This window comes from Salvelinus namaycush, chromosome 9 (genome assembly GCF_016432855.1).
Source record: "Salvelinus namaycush isolate Seneca chromosome 9, SaNama_1.0, whole genome shotgun sequence".
NCBI lineage: Eukaryota > Metazoa > Chordata > Actinopteri > Salmoniformes > Salmonidae > Salvelinus > Salvelinus namaycush.
The window spans coordinates 42,345,202-42,361,800 of NC_052315.1; the positions used below are offsets into that span (position 1 = coordinate 42,345,202).

Consider the following 16,599-nt stretch of genomic DNA (forward strand, 5'->3'; position numbering starts at 1 on the left):
AGTGTCTCTCCCTTCCTCTAGTCATCAGAGCCGTCTTAATAACTTCTTCATGTCTCTCCTCCAGGATTATGCGGACACAGAGATGCTGCTTTCCAGGGCTAACGTGGACCAGGCAGCTCTGCTATCTTACGCCTGCGAGGCCGCAGACTTCTCCACCAACCACCAGCTGCCCACGCTGGACTTTGCCATCAACCACTACGGCCAGCCCGACGTGGCCATGTTCGACTTCACCTGCATGTACGCCTCAGAGAACGCGGCGCTGGTACGCCAACGCAACGGACGCCAGCTACTGGTGTCTCTGGTGGGGGACAGTCTACTGGAGGTGAGGGGGGGTCTACCGGGTGGAGGGTGTTTCAGTCTCTCTTAGAAGGTATACTCTCAGTCACTGTGGATAAGGTAGAGTCTGACTGGCTCATTTATATACAGTAAATGAGAAAGGGAGTGAAAATCAGCGTGACCAAGAGTGTGGGAGAAATGTCAGTGAATTTAGAGAGCGATTTCAGTATTGACGTTTGCTTGCTTGAAACAGACAATTGTATATATAAAACGTAACGTGTGTGTATATACAGGACCAGTCAAACGTTTGGACACACCTACTCGTTCAAGGGTTTTTCTTTATTTGTACTATTTTCTACATTTGTAGAATAACAGCGAAGACATCAAAACTATGAAATATCACATATGGAATCATGTAGTAACCAAAAAAGTGTATGCTTACTTGGAGTTCACCATGTTACTCTATTTGTCCCTCTCTCCAGCCCTTCTGGCCCATGGGCACTGGTATAGCCCGGGGTTTCCTGGCAGCCATGGACTCAGGCTGGATGGTGAAGAGCTGGGCCCAGGGAAACACATCTCTGGACGTGCTGGCTGAGAGGTGAGGGAGTGGACACGTTATAACACACACATTATACTCCCACGTCATACTTAAACTCACACACATACTGTACACACACACACTCCACATGCTCACAGTCGCATACATGCGCGCGCACACACACTTTTGTAAGCCTAACACTGTAAGATTGTATTTTATAACTTAGCTAGCCATGTTGGCTATATAATAATAAGCTTTAAAATGATTCCCCTCTCTCTTTCGCTCTCTCGCTCTCTCATATTAATATATACTGTACCGGTGAAAGGTTTTAGAATACCTACATATTAAAGGGTTTTTCTTTGTTTTGACTATTTTCTACATAGTAGAATAATAGTGAAGACATCAAAACTATGAAATAACACACATGGAGTCATGTAGTAAACAAAAAAGTGTTAAACAAATCAGTCTTGAAGGAGCTCCCACATATGCTGAGCACTTGTTGGCTGCTTTTCCTTCACTGCGGTCCAACTCATCTCAATTGGGTTGAGGTCAGGTGATTGTGGAGGCCAGGTCATCTGATGCAGCACTCCATAACTCTCCTTCTTGGTCAAATAGCCCTTACACAGCCTGGAGGTGTGTTTTGGGTCATTGTCCAGTTGGGGAAAAACGATATTACCACTAAGCGCAAAACAGATAGGATGGCGTTTTGATGTCGTAGCCATGCTGGTTAAATGTGCCTTGAATTCTAAATTAAATCACAGACAGTGACACCAGCAATACGCATGGTGGGAACCACACATGCAGAGATCATCCGTTCACCTACTCTGCGTCTCACAAAGACACGGCGGTTGGAACCAAAAACCAAAAAGGACAGATTTCCAACAATCTAATATCCATTGCTCGTGTTTCTTGGCCGAAGCAAATCTCTTATTCTTATTGGTGTCCTTTAGTAGTGGTTTCTTTATAGCAATTTGACCATGAAGGCCTGATTCGCGCAGTCTCCTCTGAACAGTTGATGTTGTGATGTGTCTGTTACTTGAACTCTGAAGCATTTATTTGGGCTGCAATCTAGACAATGTAGGAAATAGTAAAAAGAAAGAAAAACCCTTGAAGGTGTGTCCAAACTTTTGTCAGGTTACTGTGTATATAACGGAGTGTGTGTGAGTGAGATATATATATATATATACACTCCGTTATCTCTGAGTGCTCTACCAGGAAAAGCGTCTGCATTAGGCTCCAGTGTCAGCCCCTCCTCTAATGTACTACTAATAGGATAGGAGCTTTTGGAGCTGAATGGAATGTGTTGAATCCTCTGTTCTTCCCCCCCTTGCCTTTCTATAATTCAATTACCATGGTTTCCTCTTTTTTCTTTTTTTTAGGGAGAGCATATATCGCTTGCTGCCTCAGACAACGCCAGAGAACATCAATAAGAATTTCAGTCACTACAGTGTGGACCCCACCACGCGCTACCCTAATATTAGCCTCCACTTCCTCAGGCCCAACCAGGTAGGGTATACACTGAGAACATATGACTGTATGACTATGATTGGAGCATGATGTACTGAATAGAGGTCGACCGATTAGAATTTTGCAACGCCAATAGCGATTATTGGAGGACCAAAAAAAGCCGATACCGATTTTTATATGTAGTTGAAGTCGGAAGTTTACATAGACGTTAGCCAAATAATTTAAACTCCGTTTTTCACATTTCCTGACATTTAATCCTAGTAAAAATTCCCTGTCTTAGGTCAGTTAGGATCACAACTTTATTTTAAGAATATGAAATGTCAGAATAAAAGTAGAGAGAGTGATTTTTATTTCAGCTTTTATTTCTTTCATCACATTCCCAGTGGGTCAGAAGTTTACATACACTCAATTAGTATTTGGTAGCATTACCTTTAAATTGTTTAACTTGGGTCAAATGTTTCGGGTAGCCTTCCACAAGCTTCCCACAATAAGTTGGGTGAATTATGACCCATTCCTCCTGACAGAGCTGGTGTAACTGAGTCAGGTTTGTAGGCCTCCTTGCTCACACACGCTTTTTCAGTTCTGCCCACAACATGTTCCATAGGATTGAGGTCAGGGCTTTGTGATGGCCACTCCAATACCTTGACTTTGTTGTCCTTAAGCCATTTTGCCACAACTTTGGAAGTATGCTTGGGGTCATTGTCCATTTGGAAGACCCATTTGTGACCAAGCTTTAACTTCCTGACTGATGTCTTGAGATGTTGCTTCAATATATCCATCTAATCTTCTTGCCTCATGATGCCATCTATTTTGTGAAGTGCACCTGTCCCTCCTGCAGCAAAGCACCCCCACAACATGATGCTGCCAGCCCGTGCTTCACGGTTGGGATGGTGTTCTTCGGCTTGCAAGCCTCCCCCTTTTTCCTCCAAACATAACGATGGTCATTATGGCCAAACAGTTCTATTTTTGTTTCATCAGACCAGAAGACATTTCTCCAAAAAGTACGATCTTTGTCCCCATGTGCAGTTGCAAACCATAGTCTGGCTTTTATATGGCGGTTTTGGAGCAGTGGCTTCTTCCTTGCTGAGCAGCCTTTCAGGTTATGTCGATATAGGAATCGTTTTACTGTGGATATAGATATTTCTGTACCTGTTTCCTCCAGCATCTTTACAAGGTCCTTTGCTGTTGTTCTGGAATTGATTTGCACTTTTTACACCAAAGTACGTTCATTTCTAAGAGACAGAACGCACCTCCATCCTGAGCGGTATGACGGCTGCGTGATCCCATGGTGTTTATACTTGCTTACTATTGTTTGTACAGATGCACGTGTTACCTTCAGGCATTTGGAAATTGTTCCCAAGGTTGAACCAGACTTGTGGAGATCTACAATTTTATTTCTGAGGTCTTGGCTGATTTCTTTTGATTTTCCCATGATGTCAAGCAAAGAGGCACTGAGTTTGAAGGTAGGCCTTGAAATACATCCACAGGTACACGTTCAATTGACTCAAATGATGCCAAATAGCCTATTAGAAGCTTCTAAAGCCATGACATCATTTTCTGGAATTTTCCAAGCCGTTTAAAGGCACAATCAACTTAGTGTATGTAAACTTTTGACCCACTGGAATTGTGATACAGTGAAATAATTTGTCTGTAAAAAATTGTTGGAGAAATGACTTGTGTCATGCACAAAGTAGATGTCCTAACCGACTTGCCAAAACTATAGTTTGTTAACAAGAAATTTGTTGAGTGGTTGAAAAACAAGTTTTAATGACTCCAACCTAAGTGTATGTAAACTTCTGACTTCAACTGTATTTGTAATAATGACAATTACAACAATACTGAATGAACAATGAACACTTTTATTTGAACTTAATATATTACATAAATAAAATCTATTTAGTTTCAAATAAATAATGAAACATATTCAATTTGGTTTAAACAATGCAAAAACACAGTGTTGGAGAAGAAAGTAAAAAGCTAACACTTAAGTTCCTTGCTCAGAACATGAGAACATAACAATATTCCCAATTTGGAAGTTTTAGGTTGTAGTTATTATAGGAATTATGACGCGTCGAAAATTTCTCTATACCATTTGTATTTCATATACTTTTGACTATTGGATGTTCCTATAGGCAGTTTAGTATTGCCAGCCTAATCTCGAGAGTCGATAGGCTTGAAGTCATACACAGCGCTGTGCTTCAAGCATTGCGAAGAGCTGCTGGCAAATGCAGGAAAGTGCTGTTTTGAATAAATGCTTACGAGCCTGCTGCTGCCTACCACCGCTCAGTCAGACTGCTCTATCAAATATCAAATCATCGAACGGGTGGCAACCCTAAGTCTAAATATTGCTGTTACATTGCACAACCTTCAATGTTATTTCATAATTATGTAGAATTCTGGCAAATTAGTTCACAGTTTGCAACGAGCCAGGCGGCCCAAACTGTTGCATATACCCTGACTCTGCTTGCACTGAACGCGTGACAGAGAAGTGACACAATTGCCCTATTTAATATTGCCTGCTAACATTAATTTCTTTAAAATGAATATGCAGGTTTAAAAAAATATACTTCTGTGTATTGATTTTAAGAAAGGCATTGATGTTTATGGTTAGGTACATTTGTGCAATGATTGTGCTTTTTTCGGCAATGCGCTTTTGTTAAATCATCACCCGTTTGGCGAAGTTGAAGTAGGCTGGGATTCGATGATGAATTAACAGGCACTGCATTTATTATATGCAACGCAGGACAAGCTAGTTATCCTAGTAATGTCATCAACCATGTGTAGTTAACTAGTGATTTATGTGAAGATTGATTGTTTTTTATAAGATAAGTTTAATGCTAGCTAGCAACTTACCTTGGCTCCTTGCAGCCACAACTTCCTTTTGACGCTGCACTCGCATAACTGGTGGTCAGCCTGCCATGCAGTTTCCTCATGGATTGCAATATAATCGGCATCCAAGAAGGCCGATTACCGATTGTTATGAAAACCTGAATTCGTCCCTAATTAATCAGCCGACCTCTAGTACTGAAGTACCCATACTTTTCTGTGCATGATATCCCATTTGAGGTGGGCCAGGAGTTTGTCTTGACCACCTGACCTGACCAGGGATACTCCGGTCTAGGCTCTAACTAAGAACCAGAGTTTTTTCCCGGTTCAGATATGTGACCAGGTAAAAACTCCTGTCCCTAGCTTTGACCTATGGAAGATGTCCTATGTGAAATCCTAATGGTATGTTGCCTCTCCCACCCCCACTCTGTTGTTGTCAGGTACGACACCTCATAGACACAGGGGATTCAAGTAGGGAAATGCTTATCGAAATGGAGAATGTAGTCAACTCGTCAACACCCAAGCTCACCCGAAATGGTGAGTAGTGTTTGCATGAATGTTCTTGTATTCATGTGTCCCCTGATTTAATTAAGCTATAATAAAAAAATATATGAGTAAATGTATTCAGTTATTTAGATAAGTTCATATTATAACATTTTCATGAATGTCTGTTTTTGAAAGTCTCTTGTTTTTGGGACCTGGTCTTCATTGCAATCACTGAAATGTGACAATGAATTGCTTTCATCCTAGACCATTACCTGCTTGAGAAGAATTTGCTACGTAACATGAATGACTGAAGTCCAAATGCATGATGTTTATCTGAAGGTTCTGTCCTAATAGTCCTGAACTGTAGAAACAAGCAACTGTCATGACTGTCATGTGTGACTTGGGAATGGTGCTATGTGGATGGGCTGACTGATGGACTGATTTTATTTCATTTATTTTGTGTTCACTAACCTGGTGGAATGTCACTTGCATCGTCAATAAGGTTAATTACATTTTTAACAATTTGAAATGTTTCTGTGTGTGACATTCCCTAATCTCTCATATGCTTTTCCGTCACCTTCATTAGTTAGCGTAGTCTGACAGTGACAATGGGACTAACATGGTTGGCAACTATATACAGTGCATTCGGAAAGTATTCAGACCCCTTGACTTTTTTTTGTTACGTTACAGTCTTATTCTAAAATTGATTAAATATATATTTTTTTCATCATCAATTTACACACAATACCCCATAATGACAAAGCAGAAACAAGTTTTTTGAAAGTTTTGCAAATGTATAAAAAATACAAAACTGAAATATCACATTTACTTAATTATTCTGACCTTTTACTCAGTACTTTGTTGAAGCACTTTAGGTAGCAATTACAGCCTTGAGTCTTCTTTGGTATGACGCTACATGCTTGGCACACCTGTATCTGGGGAGTTTCTCTCATTCTTCTCTGCAGATCCTCTCAAGCTCTGTCAGGTTCGATGGGGAGCGTTGCTGCACAGCTATTTTCAGGTCTCTCCACAGATGTTCGATCGGGTTCAAGTCCGGCTCTGGCTGGGCCACTCAAGGACATTCGGAGACTTGCCCCGAAGCCACTCCTGCATTGTCTTGGCTGTGTGCTTAGGGTCGTTGTTCTGTTGGAAGGTGAACCCCAGTCTGAGGTCCTGAGTGCTCTGGAGCAGGTTTTCATCAAGGAGCTCTGTACTTTGCTCCATTCATCTTTCACCCAATCCTGACCAGTCTCCCAGTTCCTGCCGCTGAAAAACATCCCCACATCATGATGCTGCCACCACCATGCTTCACCGTAGGGATGGTGCCAGGTTTCCTCCGGACATGACCCTTGGCATTCAGGCCAAAGAGTTAAATTTTGGTTTCATCAGACCAGAGATTCTTGTTTCTCATGGTCTGAGAGTCTTTAGGTGCCTTTTGACAAACTCCAAGCAGACTTTCATGTGCCTTTTACTGAGGAGTGGCTTCCATCTGGCCACTCTACCATAAAGGCCTGATTTGTGGAGTGCTGCAGAGATGGTTGTCCTTCTGGAAAGTTCTCCCATCTCCACAGAGGAACTCAAGATATCTGTCAGAGTTGACCATCAGGTTCTTGTCACCTCCCTGACCAAGGCCCTTCTCCCTCAATTGCTCAGTTTGGCCGGGCGGCCAGCTCTAGGAAGAATCTTGGTGGTTCCAAACTTCTTCCTTTTATAATGGAGGCCACTGTGTTTTTGAGGACCTTCAATGCTGCAGACATTGTTTGGTACCCTTCCCCAGATCTGTGTCTCGACACAATCCTGTCTCGGAGCTCTACAGACAATTCCTTTGAACTCATGGCTTGGTTTTTGCTCTGACATGCACTGTCAACTGTGGGACTTTATATAGACAGGTTTGTGCCTTTCCAAATCATGTCCAATCAATTGAATTTAACACAGGTGGACTCCAATCAAGTTGTAGAAACATCTCAAGGATGATCAATGGAAACACGATGCATTTGAGCTCAATTTTGAGTCTCAAAGCAAAGGGTCTGAATACTTGTGTAAATGAGGTATTTCTGTTTTTTTATTTAATACATTTTCAAAAATGTCTAAAAACCCATTTTCGCTTTGTCGTTATGCGGTATTGTGTGTAGATTGACGAGAAATATATTTGATTGTATCCATTTTAGAATAAGGCTGTAATGTAACAAAATGTGGGGAAAGTCATGCGGCCTGAAAACATTCCCAATGCACTGCATGTATGTATGACTATGCTCTCCAACAACCAAAAGTGGTCTAAAAATCCACTGTTCACTGACTGTGCTCTTCCCCTCCCAGAATCCATAGCTCGCTCCAGCAAGCTGCTTAACTGGTGTCAGAGGCAGACGGAGGGCTACAGAAAAGTCAGTGTGACCGATCTCACCATGTCCTGGAAGAGTGGCATGGCCCTGTGTGCCCTCATCCACCGCTACAGACCTGACCTCATGTGAGTCACATATACACATCTGGATGTTGTATTTCTGAACCTATTTCGCCTGTAGAAATGCTTCCAGTGAACCAGACTGTCATAACCATAGGAATGAAGTAGGACCTGCAAACACGATTGCTCCATCACATACCGTTGATTACGGTGGATCATCGTCTGATCCTTACATGCTCTCATTATCATGTTCCTTATTGTCAGTGATGAAGGGGTTGACCCCTTACACTCATGGAAATGTACTTATATGGATAGGGCTAAATTGAAATGTTTCCAACAGAAGAACTACAAAAAGCATATGCATAACAATGGTAGCAATGAAAGAGAACTCTTTGGCGATTATGGGGTAATTACCAGACCAAAGGTGAGGGCACAACAGTTCACCTGACACAAGACAGAATCCAAACATTATACTGTTGATTGTATGTGCATTTTACATTGTCAATAACGAAATCTGAAAATACTTTGGACGTAATTCAGCCACATAAGAATCTTTATTGATTTTGGAGTAGGGGCAAAATATGAATAAACTATGACTAGGGTTTGAGTGAGAGGTCTAACTGGTGTCTCTAAGTGGGCACAAACCTCTCCAAACAGTGCACAGTTTCTGAGTAATGTCAATGCACTTTTGACTCAAGGAAACAGCCTTCAACTATAAGGTGATTTTCTAAATGTTTTTCATCTCTCCTAGCTTTGCCATTGAGGAACTGAAGCAAGTACACTTGTCGTTTTTTGTTTGGAACACAGACCCACAATTACAGTTGTTTACGCAATCCAAAAACGGTCCATTATAAATTGCACTCTGGGTCAGGTGGGCATCATTTGAAATCTTATTCTATTGCCAACATGGCTAGCTAAGTTATAAAAAACGATCTTACAGTGTTAGGCTCTTCAGACAAACAGATGGTAATTTTGGTGCGCATAGAAAGGAGTCCTGAGTGCATTCGAGTGCATGTTCCACATCTAATTTTCTTCACAATACGACAAACATTCTGTTCAGGACAACCCAGGGTATAACTCATGTCAATCTTGTAACTGTGGATCAAGCAGCGATAATAAACGTTGAGACTATAAATGACATATGGAAATGTGAAGTGCACATTTGGACTCGTTGGTATGTGGTTTGCTTGTATGACATCATAGCGGTATTTATTATAATCCTCAATGTCTCATCTTTCAGAGCACATCGACTCCTCTCGATTTACAGCATTTCCCTCACTCAGACAACAAATGTGCAAAACTAACCCAATTAGCTGGAGGGATGGGGGCATCTTGTCGGGCACTGTGCTCAATTTTATAATGGCTGTCAGTCAAAACCCATACAGCGCTGTTAAACGGAGAACATGCGCTCTGATGTCATGTATAGCATTTTACTGTACAGCCACTGCGTTCCAATTTAGGCGATTACCAATGACAAAATCTGCCAATTTCAACACATATACAGTGGGGCAAAAAAGTATTTAGTCAGCCACCAATTGTGCAAGTTCTCCCACTTAAAAAGATGAGAGAGGCCTGTAATTTTCATCATAGGTACACTTCAACTATGACAGACAAAATGAGAAAAAAAAAATCCAGAAAATCACATTGTAGGATTTTTTATGAATTTATTTGCAAATTATGGTGGAAAATAAGTATTTGGTCAATAACAAAAGTTTATCTCAATACTTTGTTATATACCCTTTGTTGGCAATGACAGAGGTCAAACGTTTTCTGTAAGTCTTCACAAGGTCTTCACACACTGTTGCTGGTATTTTGGCCCATTCCTCCATGCAGATCTCCTCTAGAGCAGTGATGTTTTGGGGCTGTTGCTGGGCAACACGGACTTTCAACTCCCTCCAAAGATTTTCTATGGGGTTGAGATCTGGAGACTGGCTAGGCCACTCCAGGACCTTGAAATGCTTCTTACGAAGCCACTCCTTCGTTGCCCGGGCGGTGTGTTTGGGATCATTGTCATGCTGAAAGACCCAGCCACGTTTCATCTTCAATGCCCTTGCTGATGGAAGGAGGTTTTCACTCAAAATCTCACGATACATGGCCCCATTCATTCTTTCCTTTACACGGATCAGTCGTCCTGGTCCCTTTGCAGAAAAACAGCCCCAAAGCATGATGTTTCCACCCCCTTGCTTCACAGTAGGTATGGTGTTCTTTGGATGCAACTCAGCATTCTTTGTCCTCCAAACACGACGAGTTGAGTTTTTACCAAAAGGTTATATTTTGGTTTCATCTGACATTCTCCCAATCTTCTTCTGGATCATCCAAATGCTCTCTAGCAAACTTCAGACGGGCCTGGACATGTACTGGCTTAAGCAGGGGGACACGTCTGGCACTGCAGGATTTGAGTCCCTGGCGGCGTAGTGTGTTACTGATGGTAGGCTTTGTTACTTTGGTCCCAGCTCTCTGCAGGTCATTCACTAGGTCCCCCCGTGTGGTTCTGGGATTTTTGCTCACCGTTCTTGTGATCATTTTGACCCCACGGGGTGAGATCTTGCGTGGAGCCCCAGATCGAGGGAGATTATCAGTGGTCTTGTATGTCTTCCATTTCCTAATAATTGCTCCCACAGTTGATTTCTTCAAACCAAGCTGCTTACCTATTGCAGATTCAGTCTTCCCAGCCTGGTGCAGGTCTACAATTTTGTTTCTGGTGTCCTTTGACAGCTCTTTGGTCTTGGCCATAGTGGAGTTTGGAGTGTGACTGAGGTTGTGGACAGGTGTCTTTTATACTGATAACAAGTTCAAACAGGTGCCATTAATACAGGTAACGAGTGGAGGACAGAGGAGCCTCTTAAAGAAGAAGTTACAGGTCTGTGAGAGCCAGAAATCTTGCTTGTTTGTAGGTGACCAAATACTTATTTTCCACCATAATTTGCAAACAAATTCATTAAAAATCCTACAATGTGATTTTCAGGATTTTTTTTCTCTCATTTTGTCTGTCATAGTTGAAGTGTACTTATGATGAAAATTACAGGCCTCTCTCATCTTTTTAAGTGGGAGAACTTGCACAATTGGTGGCTGACTAAATACTTTTTTGCCCCACTGTACGGGATGGCGGGAAAGGGTTAAAACTGTCATGGTCCTTGGACTGGAATGTCCTATCTGCTGTGTTTACGACATTGTTTGTTAGTAGCATGTGTTATTTATCGCCTGGCTTTGGCAGTCCAGGCCCTGGTTCAGGACTGTATATCATACTAAATGACGTGAGAGCTCAGTCAAACTGCCTGTTGAGTCAGGGAAAAGGGTGTATATGCACACGTGCGCACACACACACACACACACACACACACACACACAGCAGAGACTGACACATTGCCTAACGAGGGGTGAGATGGGGTTGTTACCCTCTCCTGGCTACACAGCGATTAGCATCATAACCCATTTGTCTTCTGACTGACCTTACCAAGCGGTTGTTCTCTGTTCTCCTCTGCTGGCTTTCATTGTCCAGATGATGGTGGGAGGATGATGGGGGCCTGCATGGATGGGGAAATATGCACTCACAATCACTCCCAGACAGCTGTGATTGGTTCCCACTTCCCATCGCTAATGCTGCAGCACTAAACATACAAAGAAGGGGGGTAACATGCTAATGGGTTTAAATTGGTTATGTAGATAAAGGTGAGGTTGTATATAGATGTTTCAAGTATGCTAAATGTTTTTTTTCTTTTCATATGCAATGTTATCACCCACAACAATTGACATCCACATCATTAGTGGATGTCAATTGAAGATGTTCAAAACAGTAAGGACACATTCCTAATAACCCCCCCCCCCCCCTTGCCCTCAGAACAGCCTTCATTTGTCGGGGCATGGACTACAAGGTGTCAAAAGCGTTCCACAGGGATGCTGTCCCATGTTGACTTCAATTCTTCCCACAGTTGTGTCAAGTTGTCTGGATGTCCTTTGGGTGGTGGACCATTCTTGATACACAGGGGAAACTGTTGAAGGTGAAAAACCCAACAGCGTTGCAGTTCTTGACACAAACCGGTGCGCCCCTGGCACCTACTACCATACCTCGTTCAAAGGCTCTTAAAACTTTTGTCTTGTACATTCACCCTCTGAATGGCACATGTCTCAATTGTCTCAAGGCTTATTAGAAATCCTTCTTTAACCTGTCTCCTCCCCTTCATCTACACTGATTTGAAGTGGATTTAACAAGTGACATCAATAAAGGATCATAGTGTTCATCTGTATTCACCTGGTCAGTCTATATCATGGAAAGAGCAGGTGTTCATAACGTTTTGTACACTCAGTGTATAAAGATTATACAACCACAGCATCCACTGCTTAGTGTGTTTGTCATGTTTATTGGGGAAAGTTGAGTGATGTTTACGTTCACAGTGCTGATGGTTGCGTTGACTCCCATTTTGACTCCAAGTAATTTCCTGACTCTCTCTGCCCCACAGTGACTTTGACTCTCTGGATGAGCGGGACCAGCAGAAGAACAATCAGCTGGGCTTTGACGTGGCCGAGAGGGAGTTTGGCATCTCACCTTGCATGACGGGCAAGGAGATGTCCCAGGTGTCGGAGCCTGACAAGCTCTCCATGGTCATGTACCTCAGCCAGTTCTACGAGATGTTCAAGGACACAGTGCCCCCTGGGGCCGGAGGTGAGTACTGTATTTGGCTGGTTTTGTAACTTTGTTTTTTGGGGTGAAGGTTGAATGAAATGTTATAGCCGACGTGTGTAAGACCTTTAAACAGTTTAACATTCACAAGGCAGGATTTCCAGGACGCATACTCTCGGAGCATGCGCTGACCAGCTGGCAAGTGTCTTCACTGACATTTTCAACCTCTCCCTGACCCAGTCTGTAATACTTACATGTTTCAAGCAGACCACCATAGTCCCTGTGCCCAAGAATGCCAAGGTAACCTGCCTAAATGACTATCGCCCCGTAGCACTCACATCTGTATCCATGAAATGCTTATTTTTTTATGATTTTTTTACTTTTACCCCCCTTTTTTTCTCCCCAATTTTGTGGTATCCAATTGGTAGTTAGTCTTGTCCCCTACGGACTCAGGAGAGGCAAAGGTCGAGAGCCGCGCGTCCTCCGAAACACAACCCAACCAAGCCGCACTGCTTCTTGACACAATGCCCGCTTAACCCGGAAGCTAGCCGCACCAATGTGTTGGAGGAAACACCGTGCACCTGGCGACCGTGTCAGCGTGCATTGCGCCCGGCCTGCCACAGGAGTCGCTAGTGCGCGATGGAACAAGGACATCCCTGCTGGCCAAACCCTCCCCTAACCCGGACGACGCTGTGCCAATTGTGCGCCGCCCCATGGGTCTCCCGGTCGCGGTCGGCTGCGACAGAGCCTGGACTTGAACCCAGAATTTCTGGTGGCACAGCTAGCACTGCGATGATGAAATTCTTTGAAAGGCTGGTCATGACACACATCAACACCATCATCCCAGACACCCTGGATCCACTCCAATTCACATACCGCCCCAACAGATGACGCAGTCTCTATAGCACTCCACACTGCCCTCTCCTACTTATACAAAATGAACGCCTACGTGAGAATGCTGTTCATTTACTACAGTGTAGCGTTCAACACCATAGTGTCATTGAAGCTCATCACTAAGCTAAGGGCCCTGGGACTAAACACCTCCCTCTGCAACTGGATCCTGGACTTCCTGATGGGCTACTTCCAGGTGGTGAGGGTAGGCAACAACACATCTGCCATGCTGACCCACAACACGGGGACCCGTCAGGGGTGCGTGCTTAGTCCCCTCCTGTACACCCACGACTGTGTGGCCGTGCACGACCCCAACACCATCCTAAAGTTTGCTGATGACGCGACAGTGGTAGGCCTGATCACCAACGACAATGATACAGCCTATACGGAGTAGGTCAGAGACCTGGCAGTGTGGTGCCAGGACAACAACCTCTCCCTCAACGTCAGTAAGACAGGAGCTGATCGTGGAGTACAGGAAACGGAGGGCCGAGCACAGCCCCATCCACATCGATAGGGCTGTAGTGGAGCAGGTCAAGGGCTTCAAGTTCCTCTGTGTCCACACCACTAAGGATCCTCCATGGTCCAAACACACCAACGCAGTCATGAAGTAGATTTGGCATCGGCACTGAGATCCTCAAAAAGCTCTACAGCTGCACCATCGAGAGCATCTTGACTGGCTGCATCACCACTTGGTATGGCAACTGCTTGTTATCCGACCTCAAGGCGCTACAGAGGGTAGTGGGCCGAGCTCCCTGTCATCCAGGACCTCTAAACTAGGCGGTGTCAGGAGGAAAGCCCAAAAAATCGTCAACTCCATCCACCCAAGCCACAGACTGTTCTCTCTGCTACCGTACGGCAAGCGGTACAAATTCTCTAACTCTGGAACCAACAGGACCCTGAACAGCTTCTACCCCAAGCCACACTGGACTCTACCCCCACACTCACATTCTTACACTGACACCCCAACTCTCACACACACACACCATGCACCCACACACAGGTCCCGTGTGGCTCAGTTGGTAGAGCATGGCGCTTGCCATGCCAGAGTTGTGGGTTCGACTCTCACGGGGGACCAGTTCGAAAAAATATGAAAATATGTAATCACTGGATAAGAGCGTCTGCTAAATGACGTAAATGTAACGTAACATGCATACATATTTTCTGCTACCTATATATAGCCATGTTATTTTATTTGATATCTATTTTTATATGTTGTTATAATGTTTTGTCTTTAACTCTGCATTGTTGGAAAAGAGCACATAAGTAAGCATTTTACTGTTAATCTACACCCGTTGTCTACGAAGTATGTGACAAAAAAAAGAAGACTATGATTCGATGTTCATTACGCACCAAACAGACTGAACCGGGGAGTGTCCTACCTGAACTTGTCCAATGAGAAATACTTGTTTAAATTAGTGTGCCCTAATGAATGCGACCCTGGTGTACGGCCTTACATTCTCTATCTGTTACATTTTCAGGGGACCAGAACATGAGCCCTGAGGAGAAAGCTGCGTTGATCAACAGTACCAAGTCCCCCATCTCCTTCCTCAGCAAGCTGGGCCAGAGCATCGCTATCTCACGGAAGCGTAACCCCAAGGTCAGTACTCAAATCAATCAATCAAATGGATTTTATAAAGCCCTTTTTACATCAGCAGTAGGAAAAGCACAGTGGCCAGGACTCATAGCCCATTACATCACTGTCAGCAGTCTCATTCCCTTTAACACAGATTACTGTGTTTCTGTCATGTTTTAATGCTAATGTAGGGAATCAGTAGGTCTCTGCCTGAAATAAGCAGTGACATCATGTGATCAACAGGACAAAAAGGAGAAGGAGGTGGATGGTTTGGGGAAGAGGAGGAAGACCAGCCAGGCTGACCACTCTGAAGACGTGGGTAAAACTTTCAAGGGTTCAAACTCAGACGCTGAACTCCACTTCAGAGCTTTGTAAACTGAGAGAAACTGTCACGTAAACGTTATTCTCCGACTGGTCTCTTCCTGTCCATGTGTTTGTAACAGGAAGAGGTTTTGAGGGGTAACCGTGACGACAGGCCATCTAACAGTACTGCTCTGACAGAAAGGAAGATGAAGGAAGAGTCAGCAGCTGTAGGGAACCACAACAAAGTCAAGTCCATGGCCACCCAGCTCCTCGCCAAGTTTGAGGAGAACGCCCCCGCCGAATCCAAGGGCCTCAAAAGACAGGTATGGAGAGACTCCTATGTGTCTGGTGGGTGTAAGGAGTAGTCTTGCTTGCCTGGATGTGGGAAGAGACGACAGTGAACTGTTTTAAACATGAGAACTGTTGCTTGGGATTTAGTTTTCCTGGATGGTAGATCACATGGTGACGGCTCTGTTTGCACACAGTGTTGTGTTTGTCAAATAGTAAATATGCAGATCTATTTCATCTCACAGCGTCTAACATGACTAATAGTCTCATGATGCCGAGTGTGTAGGAGCACTATACAACTGTATTATTGTGTTGAACGCCAGGGCCTGTATGAAGAAAGCTTCTCAGGGTAGGAGTGCTGATCTAGGATCAGTTTTCCCTTTTAGGTCATGAATAATTATGATATAAAGATGGATCAGCACTCCTACTGTGAGATGCTTTGTGAATACGGGGCCCAGAATGCTAATATTAACGTGTCCCAGGCCTGGCAGGATATTGTTCCGTGGTACAGAAGTGCTGATTGTGCTGACTGGCTTGCTCCTCCAGGACTAGGTCGTGAATGGGTTTACAGAGCCAGTCCAAGACCTGATCCTGGGTCAGTCACCCTGAGAGGCCAGTACTGCTGGCCTGGAGCAGTGGGAAGGCTGTGTGGGTTAGTGGAACACAAGCCACTATTGTTGACATAGAAAGACAACTCACAGGCAGCGTTCCAGAGTGTTGCCGTTCCACAATTCCTGCTCGGCTGTGTGTTTTGCAATCCACTTTTTACCACTTGGTTCATGTAAATTAAATTGAAGAAACGTTAGAAGTGAATAGCATGGCCCAGGTCAAGTGGTGTGCTGAGTGAACAAGCTTTGTGCAGAACAGTAGAAAGATTTCTCTTTTGGTCACATTTGTACAATGTAAAATGTGATTGGTTCACCAGTCTTTAGTTG

The 16,599-nt window shown here is 43.8% G+C and overlaps 1 protein-coding gene across 1 annotated transcript in view; it reads left to right on the top strand.

The window, feature by feature from the left end:
* Positions 1 to 16,599, top strand: part of mical3a (microtubule associated monooxygenase, calponin and LIM domain containing 3a) — an 87,012-nt gene that overhangs the window by 29,837 nt on the left and 40,576 nt on the right. Inside the window, exons 8-16 of the mRNA XM_039001473.1 lie at positions 65 to 322; positions 759 to 874; positions 2,194 to 2,320; positions 5,548 to 5,644; positions 7,910 to 8,057; positions 12,449 to 12,651; positions 14,979 to 15,097; positions 15,317 to 15,388; positions 15,517 to 15,699. Of these exons, the coding sequence (XP_038857401.1) occupies positions 65 to 322; positions 759 to 874; positions 2,194 to 2,320; positions 5,548 to 5,644; positions 7,910 to 8,057; positions 12,449 to 12,651; positions 14,979 to 15,097; positions 15,317 to 15,388; positions 15,517 to 15,699 (1,323 nt within the window). The remainder of the gene's footprint in view (positions 1 to 64; positions 323 to 758; positions 875 to 2,193; positions 2,321 to 5,547; positions 5,645 to 7,909; positions 8,058 to 12,448; positions 12,652 to 14,978; positions 15,098 to 15,316; positions 15,389 to 15,516; positions 15,700 to 16,599) is intronic.